A 16,813-nucleotide genomic window follows, 5' to 3' on the forward strand; every position below is an offset into this window, starting at 1 on the left:
ATCTGCCGGGGCTGTTCCGCGGGGAGGCACCGGCGGGGCCGCACCGCGACCGAGGGAACCGTAAGGGCCGGGCGGCCTCGCTCCGCTCGCCCGGCGCGGCAGGCCCGAGCGCGGCCCGGCCAGCGGCGGGGCCCGAGACGAGGCCGCACGCCGGGCCGGGCCGGGCCGGGCCGGGCCGGGCCACCTCCCCGCCCCGGGGCCGTGGCCGGGCGGGGCGCGGGGCGGACCAGGAAGCGGCTGCCGCTCCGCCCCCGCCCGCTCTGCCCTTCCGCGTTGGCGCGGGCTGCCCGGGCCGCGGTATAAAGCGGCGGCCGTGCCCGGCCCGCTCCGGCCCCATGGAGACGCAGCGGCGGCGCGGCGGCGGCGGGCCGGTAAGCGGGAGGGGTGGGCGGCTTCGGGGTGAGGGTCCCGGGGGGCGCCGGGCCCCGCTAACGCCCGTCTGCGCCCGCAGGTCCGCGGCGTGAGCGGAGGCCGGGAGCGCCCCGCGGGGAGCCATGAGCGCGGGCAGCGTCTCCGCCGTCCCGGGCTGGCCTGAGGCGCTCCCGGCCGCCAGGCCGCCGGCGTCCCGGCTCGGAGCGAGGATGAGCGCCGCCAGAGAGCCGTGCGAGAGCCGCTGCCTCGGGCCCGGCGCCGAGCCGCCCGAGGAGGCGGGGGGCCCCGGGCGGGAGCCCCGCGACGGCGCCGAGATGCAGCTGAAGGTGGACTTCTTCCGCAAGCTGGGCTACTCCTGCGAGGAGATCCACGTCGTGCTGCAGAAGCTCGGCCTGGGCGCCGACACCAACACGGTGCTGGGGGAGCTGGTGAGGCACGGCCCGGCCGAGCGCGACTGCGCCGACGCCCCGCCCGAGGCCGCGGAGGCGCCGCTGGTCCCGCGGGGGGGGGCCGCCACCCAGGCCCCCGCGCCCGCCGCAGCCCCGGAGGAGGCGGAGAGCGAGAACCTGAAGCCCATCGTCATCGACGGCAGCAACGTGGCCATGAGGTGCGTTCGGGGTCGCCGGGCGGGCACGGTGGCTGCTGCGGTGGGTTTGGGTGCCCTCCGGCTGTGCGATGTGCCAAGAGCTCGGAAAACTCCGGGGGTTTTTCACCGCAAACAGCTCCGCTGGGTGCCCGGGTAGCGCCTGGTAATAATTTCCAGGGCACCTCAGCAGCACGCGAGGATGAGCATCACGTTTGCAGATGCAGTTTGCCGCGGTGGCCTCTGCTGGCCGTGGCCTCTGCTAGCCCATAACTGGGGGTCACAGGGTTCCGACGAGCGGGTGTGCTTCCTGCCAAGTAAAGCCATTGCCTTCTGTTCCCTGTCTTAGGAGGAGGATAACTGAAGATATATTGTCCTCTTACCTAATGGCTTTATGCAAGTTTCTGTAGCAGGAAGTTGCTCAATAAGTAATTGCAGATTTGATTGGGAACGGCTTTGGAATATGGAGCTGTCTCCTGCATTGGACACCAGTCTCCAAATTGTGACTCTAGTATTTTGGTTAGATTTCCATACAGTGTAGGGAATGGATGGGATGCCAAAGGGGCACTCCAGTACATGGTGTCACTACGGCAGGACTGTTCTGGTGCTGTTGGCATGGGTCCTGCCAGGTGCTGCATCCAGAGGCAGCGTGCGAAGCCCCTTGGGTTGGAACAGTAACTTGGGAGTGCGGGAGCCCTGACATCTGTGGAGCACCCAGAATCTCTGGGCTGGCTGGTTATTGGCCTGATGTCCCTACTTTCACCATGACTTTTGTTCCCTACGATGGTGAGTGTTGCAGGCCCCCATGCCAACCCCTGGTGCTACACTCCCCACCTCTGCACAGTGGGGTCTGGGCTCCCTTAATTTAATGCACCAGGTTTCTGATTTGGGCTTTGTTGTCACAGATCGAAAGCAAACCTGCTTCACCTTAATAGATCTTGCAGCATGTGTTTGTGTACACAGATCTGATAAAAAAACAAACAACCACCAACAGGGTGCACAGAGCTGCTCGGTGTGTTGCTGTAGACTTTGTCTAATGTGAAAGTGCTGAGAGGAGATCTCTTGGCAGGTGTGGTTTTCCCTAAGCCGTGGTTGACAGCTCTGAGAACAGGACTGAGAAAAGATGGGGTACAGTCTGCTGGGTGCCAGGCCCGGGCAAATAAGGAATTCTGATGGCAACCAGTGGGGCCCGAGAGTAAAAGATGTGACCTGGGGGTCTGGGGAGAGCACAGACCTGTTGCTGTGGCACTCTGACAGTGAAGCTTGGCTTAGATAAGGGCTCGGGCTTGAACAACAGAATCGGTTGTGGTTTTTGAATGAGGAGCCTCTTCCTTGTGAAAGTCGTCCCAGAAAGCACAGGAGAGAGCACAGCAAGTGTGACTCAGGGCAGGCCAGGCGGCAGTAACGCCGCCGACAGGACAGGGTTTGACAGAGAAAGGCAGTCTGGCTTTTTTGAGCAATTTACTGGAAGGGGAATTCCATTCTGAAACTTCCTGTATTGATGGTGTGATGTTCCCTGCTGATTCATTTGCAGTGTGTACAGCGGCCTCCCTGAGCAGCTCTTGACAAACATATGCAAATCATCGTGGAAATTAGCTTTTACTTCCTTCTAAGGGAATTTTTTCTTGGCTGCTGCCAAATCAGATCAGCCCAATTAGCTGCCTTCTGTAGATCTGAGATTGGTAGCAGAGGCTCAAAAAAAGAAAAATCTCTGCTTTTCTCATTTGTTTCTAAAAGGCTATAGTAACTGTATCTGGCTGCCTATAGCAAAACCAATCTGACACTGGAGAAAATTTTAGAGCATCTTTCCTCTGATTGTTGACGTCAGCCTTTCTGTAATGTGGGATTCTTAATAAAGATGTGTTAAGTGTCTCTTTAGGTGTTAGTTTTGGTGTTAAATGTAAGTTCTTATAAAAGAATTATTTTGGCCCAACTCTTTTTCTTAATAGCTTCAGAGAAGGGTGAGGACAGGAGGAGAAATAGTTTCCTTCTAGTGGTACAGTTGTAGTACAGTAAAAGTGCTCCTCAGCAGTGCCTCTGCTGGGGTGTAAGCTCTTTAATTACTTTGTGGAGGAGTTCACTAGCATGCTGGGTGGTGGGGGGAGTTGAAATGTCATTCAGGCGTAGATGGGCACTGCCCCTGCCCCAAGTCTTATTCTTCCCCGACTGGGGAGAATCTTACTGAATTATGAGGCCAGTTATCGTTAGGATAGTACATCTTACCAGGGTGTCATTCTGAAACAGAGGCTATTAGATCCACAGAATGACACGCTGGGCTGTAATACAGGAATGTTGAAAGTTTGCCAGAACTGTTATCAGCAGAAGAGCTGATTACGCTGTAAATAGTGGCACTTGTGAAACAGGAGTGGTGGTTTCCTCTTAGAAGTTCTGGAAACTTATTGATATGACCTAATGAATAATTAAGCAGCAGCTTTGGTACGTGGTTTCATTGGATGCATTGGTACATCATACGTAGTTTCTGATGCTGTTGTCAAACTTTGTTCTCAAACCACCAAGTGCTGTTAAGACATTCAGCACTGATCCTGTTAATGGAGAATGTTGCAATTTCGTGCAAATAGTGCATTTTTCCACAGTGCTGATGTTTTTGAGTGCATAAATTGCCTTGTTTTCCTTAACTTTACAATCAAAAACACCTAGTGAGGGCGCAGTTGACACTGGCAGAGGTTAGCCACTGGTGCTAGCTGGCAGAACAGGACAAAGGATGTTCAAGATCACATTGTACTTAGGGCTAAAAATAAAGATCTCGAGTCCAGAGTTGCAGCTGCTCTGAAACAGCCTTTGCTCCAACACTTACGACTACTTTCTTCCTGCCACTGAGGATTTGGGTATTTTTTGGTATGCTGAGGTGCTAAAAGCAGCAATAATTCTGTGAAGATCTTAGTGCTGCTGTTTGCACAAGGTGAGCAATGAGTACTGACTGTGCTACTCTAACACTTCTTTGCTAAAGGTTGTCTGAATTGCTGGATCCATTTGCTTAGTGTATTGCCTGACTAGTCTGTACATAACCTGAACACTGAAATTCTCAATTTCCTTCTTTGATGCAGCCATGGAAATAAAGAAGTGTTCTCCTGCCGAGGTATCCTTCTAGCTGTCCAGTGGTTTTGGGACAGAGGACACAAGGATATTACAGTCTTTGTGCCATCTTGGAGGAAGGAGCAGCCACGACCAGATGTACTTATAACAGGTGTGGAGATACAAAAACCAAAAGTAGCTTTTCAGACTTACTGCTTTGTCACTTAATGAGCTTGCAAAGTTCTGGCTAGTTAGTAATTAACTTATGAATGGAAGATCTGAGTAGTAGGAGTAAGCTGAGCTGACCAGTGAGAACTAGTCATTAACTTCTCCCCTAAGCAAGTTCTTGCCTGGATCAGTTGGAATAATTCAGAGAACAAAGAATGTAATACTACTCTGCATCCTAACTTCGTGTCTTTTATTACTTGCATTGTTTTCCTCTTTCAGGGACGCATCTTCATGTATGTGACTGTAACATATTTGACACTGTAGACTGTGCAGAATTTCTACATGCTAAAAGTTAAAGCTTGATGAGAGTTTAGTCAAAACTATTAAGTTGAGAGGAGTTTGCTCTGAACTTGCAAACAGCTGAGATTTCTAAGTAACTCTACTCAAATCTCTGCATGTAGTATGGCACTGCAAAAGATACCAGCCTGCCAGCCTTAGATGCAATCGCACTTTGCATCCAAAGGATTCTGTGGATGGGACTTGCTGTATTACAGCAGCCTCTGCAGTGTGCACTGGGTGTTCTCGGGTGCCGTGCAGGGCACCGCAGCTGGGAACCCACCTCTGGCAGCCTGATGGGTGGGTAAGAACAGGGATGAGAATACAGGCTGGGTTGTGGAGAGATTAAATGACTTTACATGAATTTTGTCATTTATTTATAATGTTACTTTATCTGTGTGAAGGCCTTTGGGCCATGTAAGTGTGTTCACAGTTGTGTTTGTTCTAGACCAGTACATTCTCCGTGACCTTGAAAAGAAGAAAATTCTGGTCTTCACTCCTTCCAGGCGGGTTGGAGGCAAGCGTGTCGTCTGTTATGATGATCGATTCATTGTGAAACTGGCACATGAGTCTGATGGCATTGTGGTTTCTAATGATACTTATCGGGACCTGCAGAATGAGCGTCCTGAGTGGAAGAAATTCATTGAGGAGCGTCTGCTGATGTACTCCTTTGTTAACGACAAGTATGTTCTTATTCTTCCTCTGCTTTTAAAAAAGATCTGTGTAAACATGCTGTCCTGTTTTAATGAAGCAATGGCAAGTGATGCATGAAAAGAGCGAAATGTTGGTACAGAATGGAAAAAAAAATCCTGCGGAGATTTTTTGGGTAGAAGAAAGTGTGGTGGGAAGAAGTGCCCGACTGTGATGAGGTACAAAGGTATAAGGATTTGGAGTCATCTTAATAGCTGCTCATGCTCTGGGGCTAGTTCTGCTGTAGTGGTGTTCCTAGGATTGCTCCAGGAGGACTTGATTTCCTCACAGGACGATCATTAGCAGACCCAGCAGCAAGTACTAGTTCTGGTCAGCAACAGAGCACAAAACCTGTTCTGTGCCTGAAGTGAAGCACTTCATGCCAGTCTTTATTAGGTGGCAGGAGAGGTGGCACTGCGGTGGAAAGGGAAAGCTTTTCAGGGCTCAGATAGCATTTAACCTTCAATGAAATGGGAGGCTTCTAGAAGAAAGGAAGCCCTGACCCAAGAAAGTGAACTGCTGCTGATTGAGATTTACTTTTTCGTTAGGTTTATGCCTCCAGATGATCCCTTAGGGCGACATGGCCCCAGCCTGGATAACTTTCTCAGAAAGAAACCTGTAGTGCCAGAACACAAGAAACAACAGTGCCCTTATGGTAAGACCTGCCTTCTAAACGTGAAGACCAAGATGTCTGGGCAAGTAATTCATGCATTTAGTAAAATTGAGCTGATCATTCCATGCTCTACCTTTTCTTGCAGGGAAGAAATGCACTTACGGAATTAAGTGTAAATTCTACCATCCTGAAAGGATCAATCAGCCCCAGCGCTCATTAGCTGATGAACTCCGAGCCAATGCAAGGTTGTCTCCTACCAGAAGTACCGGTGCCAAGGAGGAGAAAAAGGGCAAAAGAGGTTCCCAGGCAGAACTCTTGTGCTCTGTGCCCACAGAGGGTGATAAAAGCTCTTTGCAGAAGGTCTCTGCAGAGAGAAAGAGCTTGACCCACAAAGCAAAGCCCAGCGATGTTCTCCTTCAGGTCAAAGGCTGTGTGTCAGGCAGTGTCCCTCCTAACAGTGGGAGCCACAGGTCCTCTGACAGGTACCAGCAGCCTCATATGGACTCTCTGTCTTACATCTCTCAGGAGCATCTCGACTCAGGTATTGGGTCTTTGGAGAACCAACTGTCTGACATGTGGCCTTACAGATCTACCAGTCACTGTGATCATTCCCATGCTGATCAGGTGGCAGTCTGCACCTGTGGTAGACAGAGACCTGTCTACCCACATTCTCCCAGCTTAGAGCAAAATGGTCTGGTCTCTTACAAGCATGGTTCCCATAAATCTTCATCTGGTGCTAGCTTCTTGCAGTATAGCCCTGAGATGTCTCATTCAGGACCACCTCACTCTTTCTCAGGCTATGGAGTACCTGTACACCCAGCTAATGCTGGACAATACAGTCTGCCCAGTGAGTATAACACCCCTCCGCCTCCTTCTCGCGAGTACTGGTCTGAACCATACCAGATGCCCCCTCCTCAAGTGAGATCTACCAGTGTGCGAGATCCTCGTTCAGTGCAAAGAGCCCCGGGGCCAACCTACGGGGACTCCTGCCAGTGGGCTGTCCCTGACCAGTTCGCAGAGGAGCGGGCCAACGTGCACGTCAAGCTGTGTGGCATATTCCATCCCCATTTAGTTGATGCTGTGATGAGCCGTTTCCCTCGGCTGCTCGACCCCCAGAGGCTGGCTGCAGAGATCCTGACGTACAAGTCCCAGAACCCGGGTATATGAGGCAGGTGCCGAGGGCTGCCCCGCTCGTGAAAAGCTTGAGGGGCAGTGTCTGCACGCTGCAGCTGCCATAAGTGCCTTCTGAGAGCTCCTCCTTATTCCTTGGAAGTACCAGGCTCCAGCTGGAGGCTGGATACCAGATGAGGTATGCTTACAAGTAGTTCTGGTCTAGACAAGACACTCTGCCCCTCATCAAGAGGCAGCCTTGGGGTCCTGTCTGTGCCAGGGAGAGGTGAAGGGGCTCTGGGTGCTGGACAGGAGAAGAGGCTGCAGCTTCAGAGCAGGATTTTTCCTTTGGGATTGTGTGCAGTTCAGAACTGAATGTGGCCTCGCTCCTCCCATTAGCTTCAGTTTTTAGATGCTCAGTGTATTGTCACGTGTAGGGAGGGAGGGCTGGGGGGTTGTGGCAGAGAAGGGGGCACTCCTGCACCGTGGTGTGAGGCTTGTTTGCAAAGGCTGAAACGTGTTGTCAAGGCTGTTCTTGGCTCGTAACTAAGCCTCTTTACTAAATCCTGCCGTGCTGATCTGTGGAAAACGTTGGGTTATAAATCTAGTATGAAGCTAGGTTTAGCTGGCTTTAAACTGGCCTTACTGGTGCGCTGCTCTAAGGATGCTTTCCGTGCCGCTCCCGTTAAGCCTGCCTTCCTGAGACAGGCCGCTCTCCGTTTGTACCACAAGTGCTTAGCAGGCTGCTCGGCTCCCAGGAAGGAGAGGAGCCGGAGCGGCCATCCTTCCTCGGGATGAGTGGGCTGACCCTGCTCCGAAGCCGCGTGAGCTGTTCGGCGTTGGCTGAAGAACGCGGCGGTCGGGCCGCGGTGGTGGCCACGCCGTCCTGCTGCTCCGACATCCGCCCTGGCCGGTGAGCGGCTGAGGCTGGCCGCGCGGCACCGGCACGGAGCATGGCCATGTTGTGCCTTTTGTCTTCAGACAGCAATAGTTCTGAGTGTTGGGTAAAACAGCTGCAGTCACGTCTGGCCTGCTGCCAGTACTGTTCCTGAGGATTCCTTAATCTTTTCCTCTGTGAAGCTGTTGCTTCATCTTCCTTAGCAACGTTTTCCTGTCCCCTTCAGCTTTGTCAAACTGTAGCAGCATCCAAAAATGTAGAATAAGACTTAATAGGTAAGACTGTTCCCCTTTCCTTCCCTCTTACTCTGTAAGGTGTTTTTTACTGTAGATACTGTAACAGATTTTAAATATGCAAAACCAATTGCTGTAGTAATTGGTTCTGGTCCTGGAATTTCATTGTGCTGAGAGTGCAAAGGTGTTTCTTGCACTTGCAGGCCAGAAGCAGTTGATTTGTTGATACACATTGTATCTGTGTGTTTTGTTATGTTTTTTAAATATGTCCTTCTCGTGGGTAAACCAAGGTTGTTGAGTGGCAAATTAGGAAGGGGGGAGTGGAATACAGCTGTTCCTGAGAGCCCTCTCCAGGAGCCGTTTTGTCTGTTGCTGTTCTTCCCTCTGCTTGTCCAAGGCGTGACCTGCCCAGACTGGCACCATGTGCCATAAAAACCACAGGGACACAGAAACCTGTATACCTGGTTAATTATGATACATTACAAATTAGTAATGTTTCATGTTAGTAAGCAAAATGCTTCTTAATTTTAAGTAACCTGATACTTTGCATATTTGTAAATTACAGGAAAAATGGTTTTTAATGTTATTGTCCAGCAACTTGCTGCTTGCTGCTGTTTTTAATTAGTACTATTCTCAACTCAGCCATTGTGTTACTTGGTGTGGTATTTTTTGTTTTTCTGGTGGAGTGCTGATATATGCTTCTTCTCTTGCAATCACAAGATTAACATTTTATACTCACAAGCTGATATTTTGCTGAACTTTCTGTATCATTATGCAGTATATAGTTTATGTACTGAATGGAGGCAGCTGTGTGAAAGCCATGGCAAAGTAAGAACTTGTGTTACATAAATAAAAGCTGCTGAGTTGAATTATTTGATCTCTGGTGGTTTTTTGGAAGACCATGCCATGTTTTGACTGGCTTTCCAGGAAAGTCAGAGATTGTCCTTCCTTAGGGTTCCTTTGACAATCTTAGATCTCCATATGCAGTCTAATAGTGGCAACACTCTGATGGCTGGATATTGACAGGCTGGTTAATTGGTACAGTGTGGCAGGTCAAAAAAAAGATTAATTGCTGTAGTTGATAATAGCCTGTCCAGTGTTCCCTGTTTATTCGGCATTGCTGAAGTTCCCTTGCTGCGCAGGGCATGCGTGGGCAGCCGAGGGGCAGGGAGGCAGCAGTGTGCTGGCATGTGGCTCCAACTGCGCCATGAGAACCGCAGCGTTGTCGGATGTCTGGGATGCTAAAATATAGTACACTGCTAATTATTTTGGAATAACTAGTGCAGGCTGTGATTCAGTTTTAATGGCCGATTGCACAGTACAGTCTGGAAATAAGTGCATATTTTAATCCAGTTCTGTAGCACATCTGTGCCAGATGTTGAGCACGATAATAGGCTAACTGTAACATGTCAAGACTTTGCTCTAAAGCTTTGTTATGAACTGGGAAGGAAATGCAGTAGGAATATCAATGCTCACGTTTCTGTATAAGAATCTTCCCCTCCCACCTGCTGTACTGCAGTACAGCACGTTCTTATCTGACTTGTTAAGTAACTTTATGGCCTTTCTTCAAATTTGTGCACTTAATTTACTATAGAGCAATGACTGTTTCTAGTTAATCAAGAACAAGGAAAGCAGGTGCTCTGGGAGACAGTGCTTTGTTTCAAAAAACAAATCTGAAATCTGAACCTCACAGTCTGAAAGGTCATTATTTAGTGGCTGTGGGAGAGGAACCCTCCTGAGGATGTCACCTGCAGTGCCAGTGAGCTGGTGTGGCTCTGTGTGTGTGTGATGGCTGTAGGGTCTCAGTGGGGAGGGGATTAAGGGATGCTCACAGATTTGATCAGACCTTTTAACCACGTGAAGGCTTTTCTGCTGTTTGTAGTGGGGTCTGTAGTTGAAAAATGCTGCAAGACTTCAAGGCTGGTCTTCCAGTAGAATACCTTAATAAGTAATTTTAGTTTTACTGGGTAATTTTAGTTCTACTAGGTAATTTTAGTTCTGCAGGATGTGTAGATGTGAGGAGGATGTTTGGTTTTGTTTCTATCAGAGCTGAACTGATACAACTACAGAAATCAGGGCAGAAGCACCGAGATTCATCACCACAACCAGGAAGGGAAGAGCTGGTGGCGACTCAGTTTGGTTACGGTGTAACTTTTGTATCGCAGTGACAGTCCTGGTGGCACACAGAGCAGCTTGGGAGGGTCAGTCCCTAACGCAAATCTGGTCAAAATTATTCCCACAAACTGCTGCTGTGTGTGCTGCCGTGCCACCCAGAAAATCCAGCCACTGTTTCTCCGAGTTCTGTCACACAAGGCTCCTACATGAGCAAACCTGCCACCTCCTGCCCCGGAGCATCCCGCGTTCGAATGGAAGTACGGCTTCTCCCGTGCCCCGGTGAGCCTGTTCTGTGCTGCTGGGGAACACGGGGAACATGGGGAATGCTGATCGGAACTGTCACTGCTGCACACTTCCCTCCCCACCCCGATCTCCTGCTCTGAGTCAGAGGAGCTGCCACCCGCACGCCGCCGCGCTCGGGCAGCGCTCGCTGTGCTGTTATTGTGGAATTTTCAAGACGCGTCCTGTGGCTCACTGCTTCCTCAGGGTGCATCGGTGGGGAGGACTGGCCGTGATTGCTGTGTGTGCTTGTCGTGTTTCTTATCCTCCTAAACTAGGTTAGATCTTCTGGTCAGCTCACGGAGTGAAGGAGGCCACGGGCAGATGCTGTTGAAGGTTCCCTGTACTGCAGCGGGCTGCTCTGCCTCCAGCCTTGGCCGTGTGCGGTTGGGGAGGCCCCGTGCTGAGCCCGCAGGAGGTTGGCTCCTCTCCGAGCAGCTTTTCCTACCTGGAAGGTAGGGTGGGTGAGGAATCGCTGCTGTTCTCTCGGAGAGGGGGAGCTCCCAGGCTGAGCTGGAGAATGGGGTGCAGAAGGCTCCTGAGAAGTGTCAGGGCACAACCATGGGAAAGAAGAGGAATTGTTTGTTGGGCAGTGGGGCCAACGGGAGCTGGCAGAGCAACTGTGAGCTCTGCAAAACAAGTCTGGTGAGCCCATCCGTCGCCAGCTCTTCCCTTCCAAGTCAAGCGTGCCGTCCTGCATCCTCCAGCAGTGGTCAAGTCCCTCTCACTTGTCACCTGTGTTGTTTCCTACTGGTGCCAGTGCCCGTGCCCAGCCAGAGGGCATGGATGTGGCTGCATCCTGCTCAAAGGCACAAGGCAGAACAAAGGGAAGCAAGGATGGAGGGTTAGGGTTGGAAAATCTCTTTTGGTGTCAAAGTGAGGAGGCTGTGGGGGTGCTTGTGAGGAGGAATGAGGGGTCCCCTACTGTGTGCTGGGGATGAAGAACAGTCTCCTCTTTGCCTTCTCAGTTGTGCTGGAAATACAGAGAAGGTAATAAACATCATCCACTGCACAATAAAAGGACAAATGGGCAGGGGAAAAGCCCTCCTTCAGAAGTCAGTGCTGCAGGATATCTTTATTTTGGATTTTTTTGGTTTGTGTTATTTTTTTAAATTGATACTCCAAAGAGGGAAGGAAGGAAGAAAGGGGAAGCTGTGCTGTGGCAGAGGTCAGGGTAGAGGCTGCTGGGTTCTTGTCTCTCTTCTCCTGTGCTGGGCAGTGACCCAGGAAGGGCCTGGGGCAGTGGATGCAGCCCCCTGCTCCCAGCCCAGAGGGATCAGGCACCCAGCGTCCGCGGAGCCCCGGCCGCCTCTCTGGGGTTTGCTCGTCTCCTCCGCCCCCGCTGCCTCGTGCCCTTCTTGCTGAACTTCCGCTTGAACCCATCTGGTTCCCTTCCATCGGGGATTTCCAGGATGTGGCTAGCTCAACTCCGTGTCTCTAGAGGCAGGAATCTGACCTGAGGCTCCTGTAGAGCCGTGGGAAAGGGGCTGCTGTGTAATGGAAGCACACGCGTGTGCAGTGTCACGCGGGGGCTGTGGTGATGCTGCCCACCCTGGGCAGCCGCCTTCCAAGGGCGCAGGTTTGGGGTCAAATGACTGTTCCCAGCCGGCTCCAAGGCTGCGCGGCTGGATCCCTGTGGATGGGAGGAGGGGAAGAGGCGTCCCAAGCACAGCAGCAGCTCTGCGCTGTGTCTCGGAGGCGGTCGGGGTGCAGCCCTGCTGTAAGAGAAAAGCAGGAAGCGAGTAACTGCGGAGTAAACGTTGCACCAAAGCGAGCAGGAAGGTGCCCCAGCCGGAGGGGGTCTGGGTGCTGCCAGGGGGAAGGAGGGCAGGCAAAGGCGAGGGGCCAGCGGTGTGCTGGGGGTGGCAGAGCGCTGCTGGTGCAGGTACGGTTGGTGCTCACCCTCCAGCCACGCGTTTGGCAGTTTGCCCATCGCCAGCCTTCCTGGGTGCCTCGGGTGTTCCTCCGAACACCCCTGTGCTCCCTCGGGCCGGGCTTTGCACGTTGCTGCACAAGGGCGTTCTTGCTGTCTCGGTGTCTCCTTGCACAGAATGCCCTGAGCAATGGGGGTGGCAGCGGCTGTGGGCTCAGCCCTCCTGGTAAAGCCACGGGCCACGAGTGGGAAGCCGCCCAGAGCTCGCCCGTGGCCCAGCGAGCCTCCCCTGCACCCCGAAGGGCCGCGTTGCACAAACGTTTTGGACTTAATACAGCGTCTGGTTGAGCAATAGGTCCAGAGGCTTTGCCTGGCATGTTGGCCCAGGGGAAAGGTTTCCGCAGCTGTTGCCTCACTGGGAGAGCGGTGGAGCGCTGCGGGGGGGGCTGCCCACCCGCGGGGGCTGCTCCAGGGTCCGGGAAGTGGTGGTGAACGTAGCCAACGTGTGGTTTCACCCTCCACCTCCCGAACCCTGTCCGTGGCAGAGTCGCTGGCAGAGTGGGGCTGGCAGGGGACTTTCAGCACAGTGCCATGGATCACCTCCGGAGAGCTGAGCCGTGGCCGCAGCGGGGCCAGGACCTCGTGTCGCTGCAAAGCTGCTGTCTGACATCGCTCCTGGGGTGCCTCTGCCTGGATGCTGCTGCAATTCCTGCAGGAGAGGGGGTGGCCAGGTTGGGGTGGGGGTTGTGCTGCAGCAGGGGTGGCTCATTCGCAGCACCTGGTTTATCCTGGTATTTCCAAGAAGAGTGGGGCTGTCCCACCTGGAGTGCCGCCGTGCAGGAGCCGGGTCGGTGCAGGATGAGTCAGGCTGCTGCTATTTGCGTTGCATCAGTTCGCTGACGGTGCGGGGTGTTGCACGGGCACGTTGGGCGGAAGGATCCCTGCTGGCTGTGGGAGCCTGTCCCCGGCCCCTGCACCCAGCCACCCCGGGGCAGGCGCAGAGGCTGCAGCCCGGGCTGCAGGGATGGATGGCTTCCGTGTGCTCTCCAGGGCCGTGGGGACAGCAGCAGGGTTAATTCCCAGGCAGCAGCAGTCTGCCTGGTGCTGGCAGTAAAACTGGAGTGAAAGTGTTCCCATAAAAGCCTCAGGGCTGCAGGACTGAGGAGCAAGAGGCCTTTTGCCAGCAAGCAGCTTCGTTCCCCCTTTACCTGGCACTTGTTGGGAGCTACTGAGTGCCAGACGCTCGTGGAGTCACCGCTGCCAGGGACGTGGGCAGCTGGTGGTGGCAGGCAGTGCGGTGCCAGGGCCCGCGGGGAAGGGCTGTGTGTGCGTAGGGCTGGCCGGACATGTTTCCAGCAGTGGGAACAGCCAGGAGAAGAGTTTGCCTATCTCTGGGCAAGGAGCGGCTGATTTGCAGAGCCTTCTCGCACGGCAGGATTCTCTCCCGGACGGGAAGTGCTGCAGCCACGTGCCGCCCTTGGCACTGCGGTTCACACCCACGGCCAGCGCTTCCCTGATGGAATCCCCCCTGCGGCACGTACCGCCCCGGCCGGGCCCTCGTGCCGCGGGGTGGGCACCGGCTCCCCGCTCTGCTTTGGCAAGAGCTCATCTTGGCACCCCTTCCCCAAAGCGCGGCAGGAGCGGGGGGAGACTCTGCACCGTGGCAGTGGTGCGGCCGTCCCAGCCCGCGCGGGGGAAAGACCGGGCGAACACAGCGGAGCCCAGAGTGGCCATCTGTATTCCGCAGCAGTGGAGCGGTGCCCGCAGCAGGGCGGGGGCAGCTTGCAGCCAGGCCTTGGGCACAGGGCAGCCCTTCATCCCTCTGCCCGGCACAGGAGCCTGGGGCTGATCCTGCCAACATGGGGCTTGTGGCTGTGCCATGTCTGTCCTCCTGGGGTGGGGGCTCAGGGCCCCCAGTCCCTTCCTCCCCCTTTGCCAGTCTGGAGTCTGGCTGAAGTGGGTTCCCTCAGGTACGGTGGGTACAGCTCGGAGCCCGCTCCGCTCAGGGCTGGCATTGCCATGGCACAGTGCCACCAGCTGAGCCGTTCTCTGGGGATGAGGCCCCTCGGCCACCCCACAGGTGCTGGTTCCCCGAGCGCTGTCGCAAGAAGCCGGCGGAGAGTTGCAACATGCGTTGGAGCAGCTGATGGAGAGGACAAGGAAGCAAATGGGGCAGCGCTTGGATTTCACAATCCATCCATAGCCCCAGCGTCTCCAGCGTGTGCAAGGTGACCAGGAGCTGGCAGTGACCTTACTCCTCGCTCCTGGAAGCTCCCAACACATTGCAATGGATCAGGAAGATGCTCCTTGCTGGGTTCCACCAGAGACAACCTGCCCAGGGTGTGGTAAGCCCCAGAGGCAGCCCTGGGCATGGGGTGGCTGTGACCCACCCTGGGCCGTGCAGGAGGCAGCAGTGCACCCCGAGCTGCCTCCCGGCTGGTTCCTGCTGCTGGGAAATGGGATGGAGGCACAGACAGGGACACAAGAATGCGACTGGGACTGCACAGTCCTGGCCTGTGTCCTGCAGTGCCTGGGCAGGGAGGGACACAGGGATCCTTCCCATCTCCCCAGCACGCTGCTTCCACCTTCACTTACGTTTTTTGCCTGTCATGGAGCCGCTGGTCCCAAAAGGCTTCTCGGCCACGGGGCTGGCTGCCAGGGTGGCTCCATCCACTGGCGTCCTTTAACAGAGCAAAAGGGCAAGAGGGGCAGTAATGGCTGGTGCTCTGCCGGTGGGGACAGGACACTGGTGCAGAGCACCAGGAGGTGTGAGCCGGTGTTGGCGGCAGCAGCAGACCCCGGGCAGCTGCACTGTGTGGGCCCAGGTCTGAGAGCTGCCTCTGTGGAGCCGCTGGTGCTTCCTCCTGAGCTGCCCCTGGGGCTGGGCAGCCAGCACCCCGACCCATTCCCAGCCCTCTCTCCTCCCAAGACCCTCCCGGGCAGCCCAGTGCCCAGGCAGGAGCTGGTGCTCAGGGGCAGCACTCAGCACGGTGCCCCAGCCCCAGTCTGGCTGCAGGGGGCAGGTCCTGGGCACGTCCCCCCACCCTGACCACTGGCTCCCCGTCCACAGCTGCTACCTGCCACGCTCTTTCCCTCGCTCCCAGTGGCACGTCGATCCTCCGCTTCACCCGGCAGCTCCGGGCTGTCGCTGCTGTCCCACCACTGCGGCCGCTCCTGCAGCTGGGACGGGATGTGAGGGTCCGGGGTGCCCGAGGGGGGCTGGGGGGCTGGGAGCCCTGTGGAGGACTCACCTGTTGGCGCAGGCTGTGCTGCTCCCGCAGCAGTTCCAGGAAGCGGCTGCTCCACAGCAGCTTCTCAGCGCCCAGCTCGGTGCAGAGGAAGCGGACGTCGGCCTCCAGCGCCTCCAGCCTCCCCAGCACGGCCTCGCTGCCACCGCCTCGCCGCTGCAGCTCTGCCGCTGCCCTGGCACCACAGCTCTGCTCCCGCCAGCGCCCCACGGCACCCGCCTCTGCACCAGGGACACCCGCCCCCCCACCTGCACCACTGTGCCCGGGACCCACCTGCCTGCCTGGAGAGAAGTGGAGCCCCCGTCCTCCTCCTCCTCCTCCTCACTCCCCTCACCGCCACTTTCCAGCCTCAATCGCAGCGCTGTGCCGAGCTGAAAGCCACCACAGACAGCGGGGACCAACATGTGCATGGGCAGCCGAGCCTGGGTAGTCCCTGGCACTGCTGACCTGGGACCTCTGCCATGCTGTGCCATGCCCTTCGGACCTACAGCCCCGCGGGCACTGCAGGGCCACTCGACAGCCCATGTCACCAGGATCAGCTGTGTCCTGGGGGGTCGGGGCTCTCCACAGCCCCTACGGCATGGGGGCACATTGAGGGAGTTACCTCCTCAGTGACCTGGAAGGCGCCATCCCAGCAGCTCTTGTAGCAGATCAGCAGGTACTGGGGAAGAGGACGGTGGCCATGCAGTGAGAGCAGTGGCTCAAAGCTGCCCCGGGGAGCCTAGAGCCATGTCCCCAGGGCTCTGGGTGGGCAGAGTGCCCAGAGCCAGCCCTCCAGGACAAGGATCCGGATCATGGGGTGATGATCAACCCCCACCCCACACACAACTGCCCCGGCGGCGCCAAACACCCCCAGCACCACCCGTACAGAGCTGAAGCCCTGGCAGCACCCCATCCCTGACTGGGGACGTGCCACCTTTGGAGCTGAAAAAGCACACGGAGGCCCTTGGGAAAGGGGCACTGTGGTACTGACCCACACCAGCCTCCAGAGCCACTGCAGCCCCCGGAGCACCGTCCCGCAGAGTGACAGGAGCCACCAGCACCCAGCACGCAGCAGCTGCCTCCACCTTGGCACTGGTGGCCCGCGCTGCCTGCCCATGGGGACCCTGCTGACCAAGACACAGAGTGGTGATGTGCCCGTGCCCCCCCGAAGCCTCTGCCTCACCCTCCGCCCCCTGCTCTGCACACCGGATGGACGTGCAGGGCACCACCACACACCAGTGTCCTGCCCGGCTCCCCAGCCGGGGACACCCCCGCCCCAG

At 55.5% G+C, this 16,813-nt stretch overlaps 2 protein-coding genes across 3 annotated transcripts; one reads left to right on the forward strand and one right to left on the reverse strand.

Annotated features, from left to right (window-relative positions):
- Positions 1-494: 494 nt before the first annotated feature.
- ZC3H12A (zinc finger CCCH-type containing 12A) lies at positions 495-7,341 on the forward strand. 2 transcript variants are annotated; one of them, XM_086626011.1, is made up of 6 exons: positions 495-587; positions 669-979; positions 4,021-4,160; positions 4,941-5,175; positions 5,731-5,837; positions 5,941-7,341. In XM_086626011.1, exons 1-6 carry the CDS (start codon positions 495-497, stop codon positions 6,960-6,962), a joined length of 1,908 nt encoding a protein of 635 aa, XP_086482137.1. In that variant the 3' UTR covers positions 6,963-7,341. The 2 variants fall into 2 exon arrangements, with proteins under 2 accessions (XP_086482137.1, XP_086482136.1); XM_086626010.1 differs by having other exon boundaries at positions 495-979.
- A 4,676-nt stretch (positions 7,342-12,017) lies between these two features.
- LOC147527141 (uncharacterized) lies at positions 12,018-16,650 on the reverse strand. The gene is made up of 8 exons (XM_086625913.1): positions 16,525-16,650; positions 16,156-16,212; positions 15,821-15,922; positions 15,555-15,721; positions 15,348-15,483; positions 14,899-14,984; positions 12,819-13,012; positions 12,018-12,148 (listed from the first exon to the last, which is right to left on the reverse strand). The coding sequence occupies exons 1-8, from the start codon at positions 16,648-16,650 to the stop codon at positions 12,018-12,020; spliced, it is 999 nt and encodes a 332-aa protein (XP_086482039.1).
- Between the last annotated feature and the right edge of the window lie 163 nt (positions 16,651-16,813).

This window comes from Tauraco erythrolophus, chromosome 24, assembly GCF_009769465.1.
Source record: "Tauraco erythrolophus isolate bTauEry1 chromosome 24, bTauEry1.pri, whole genome shotgun sequence".
In the NCBI taxonomy this organism is placed as follows: Eukaryota; Metazoa; Chordata; class Aves; order Musophagiformes; family Musophagidae; genus Tauraco; species Tauraco erythrolophus.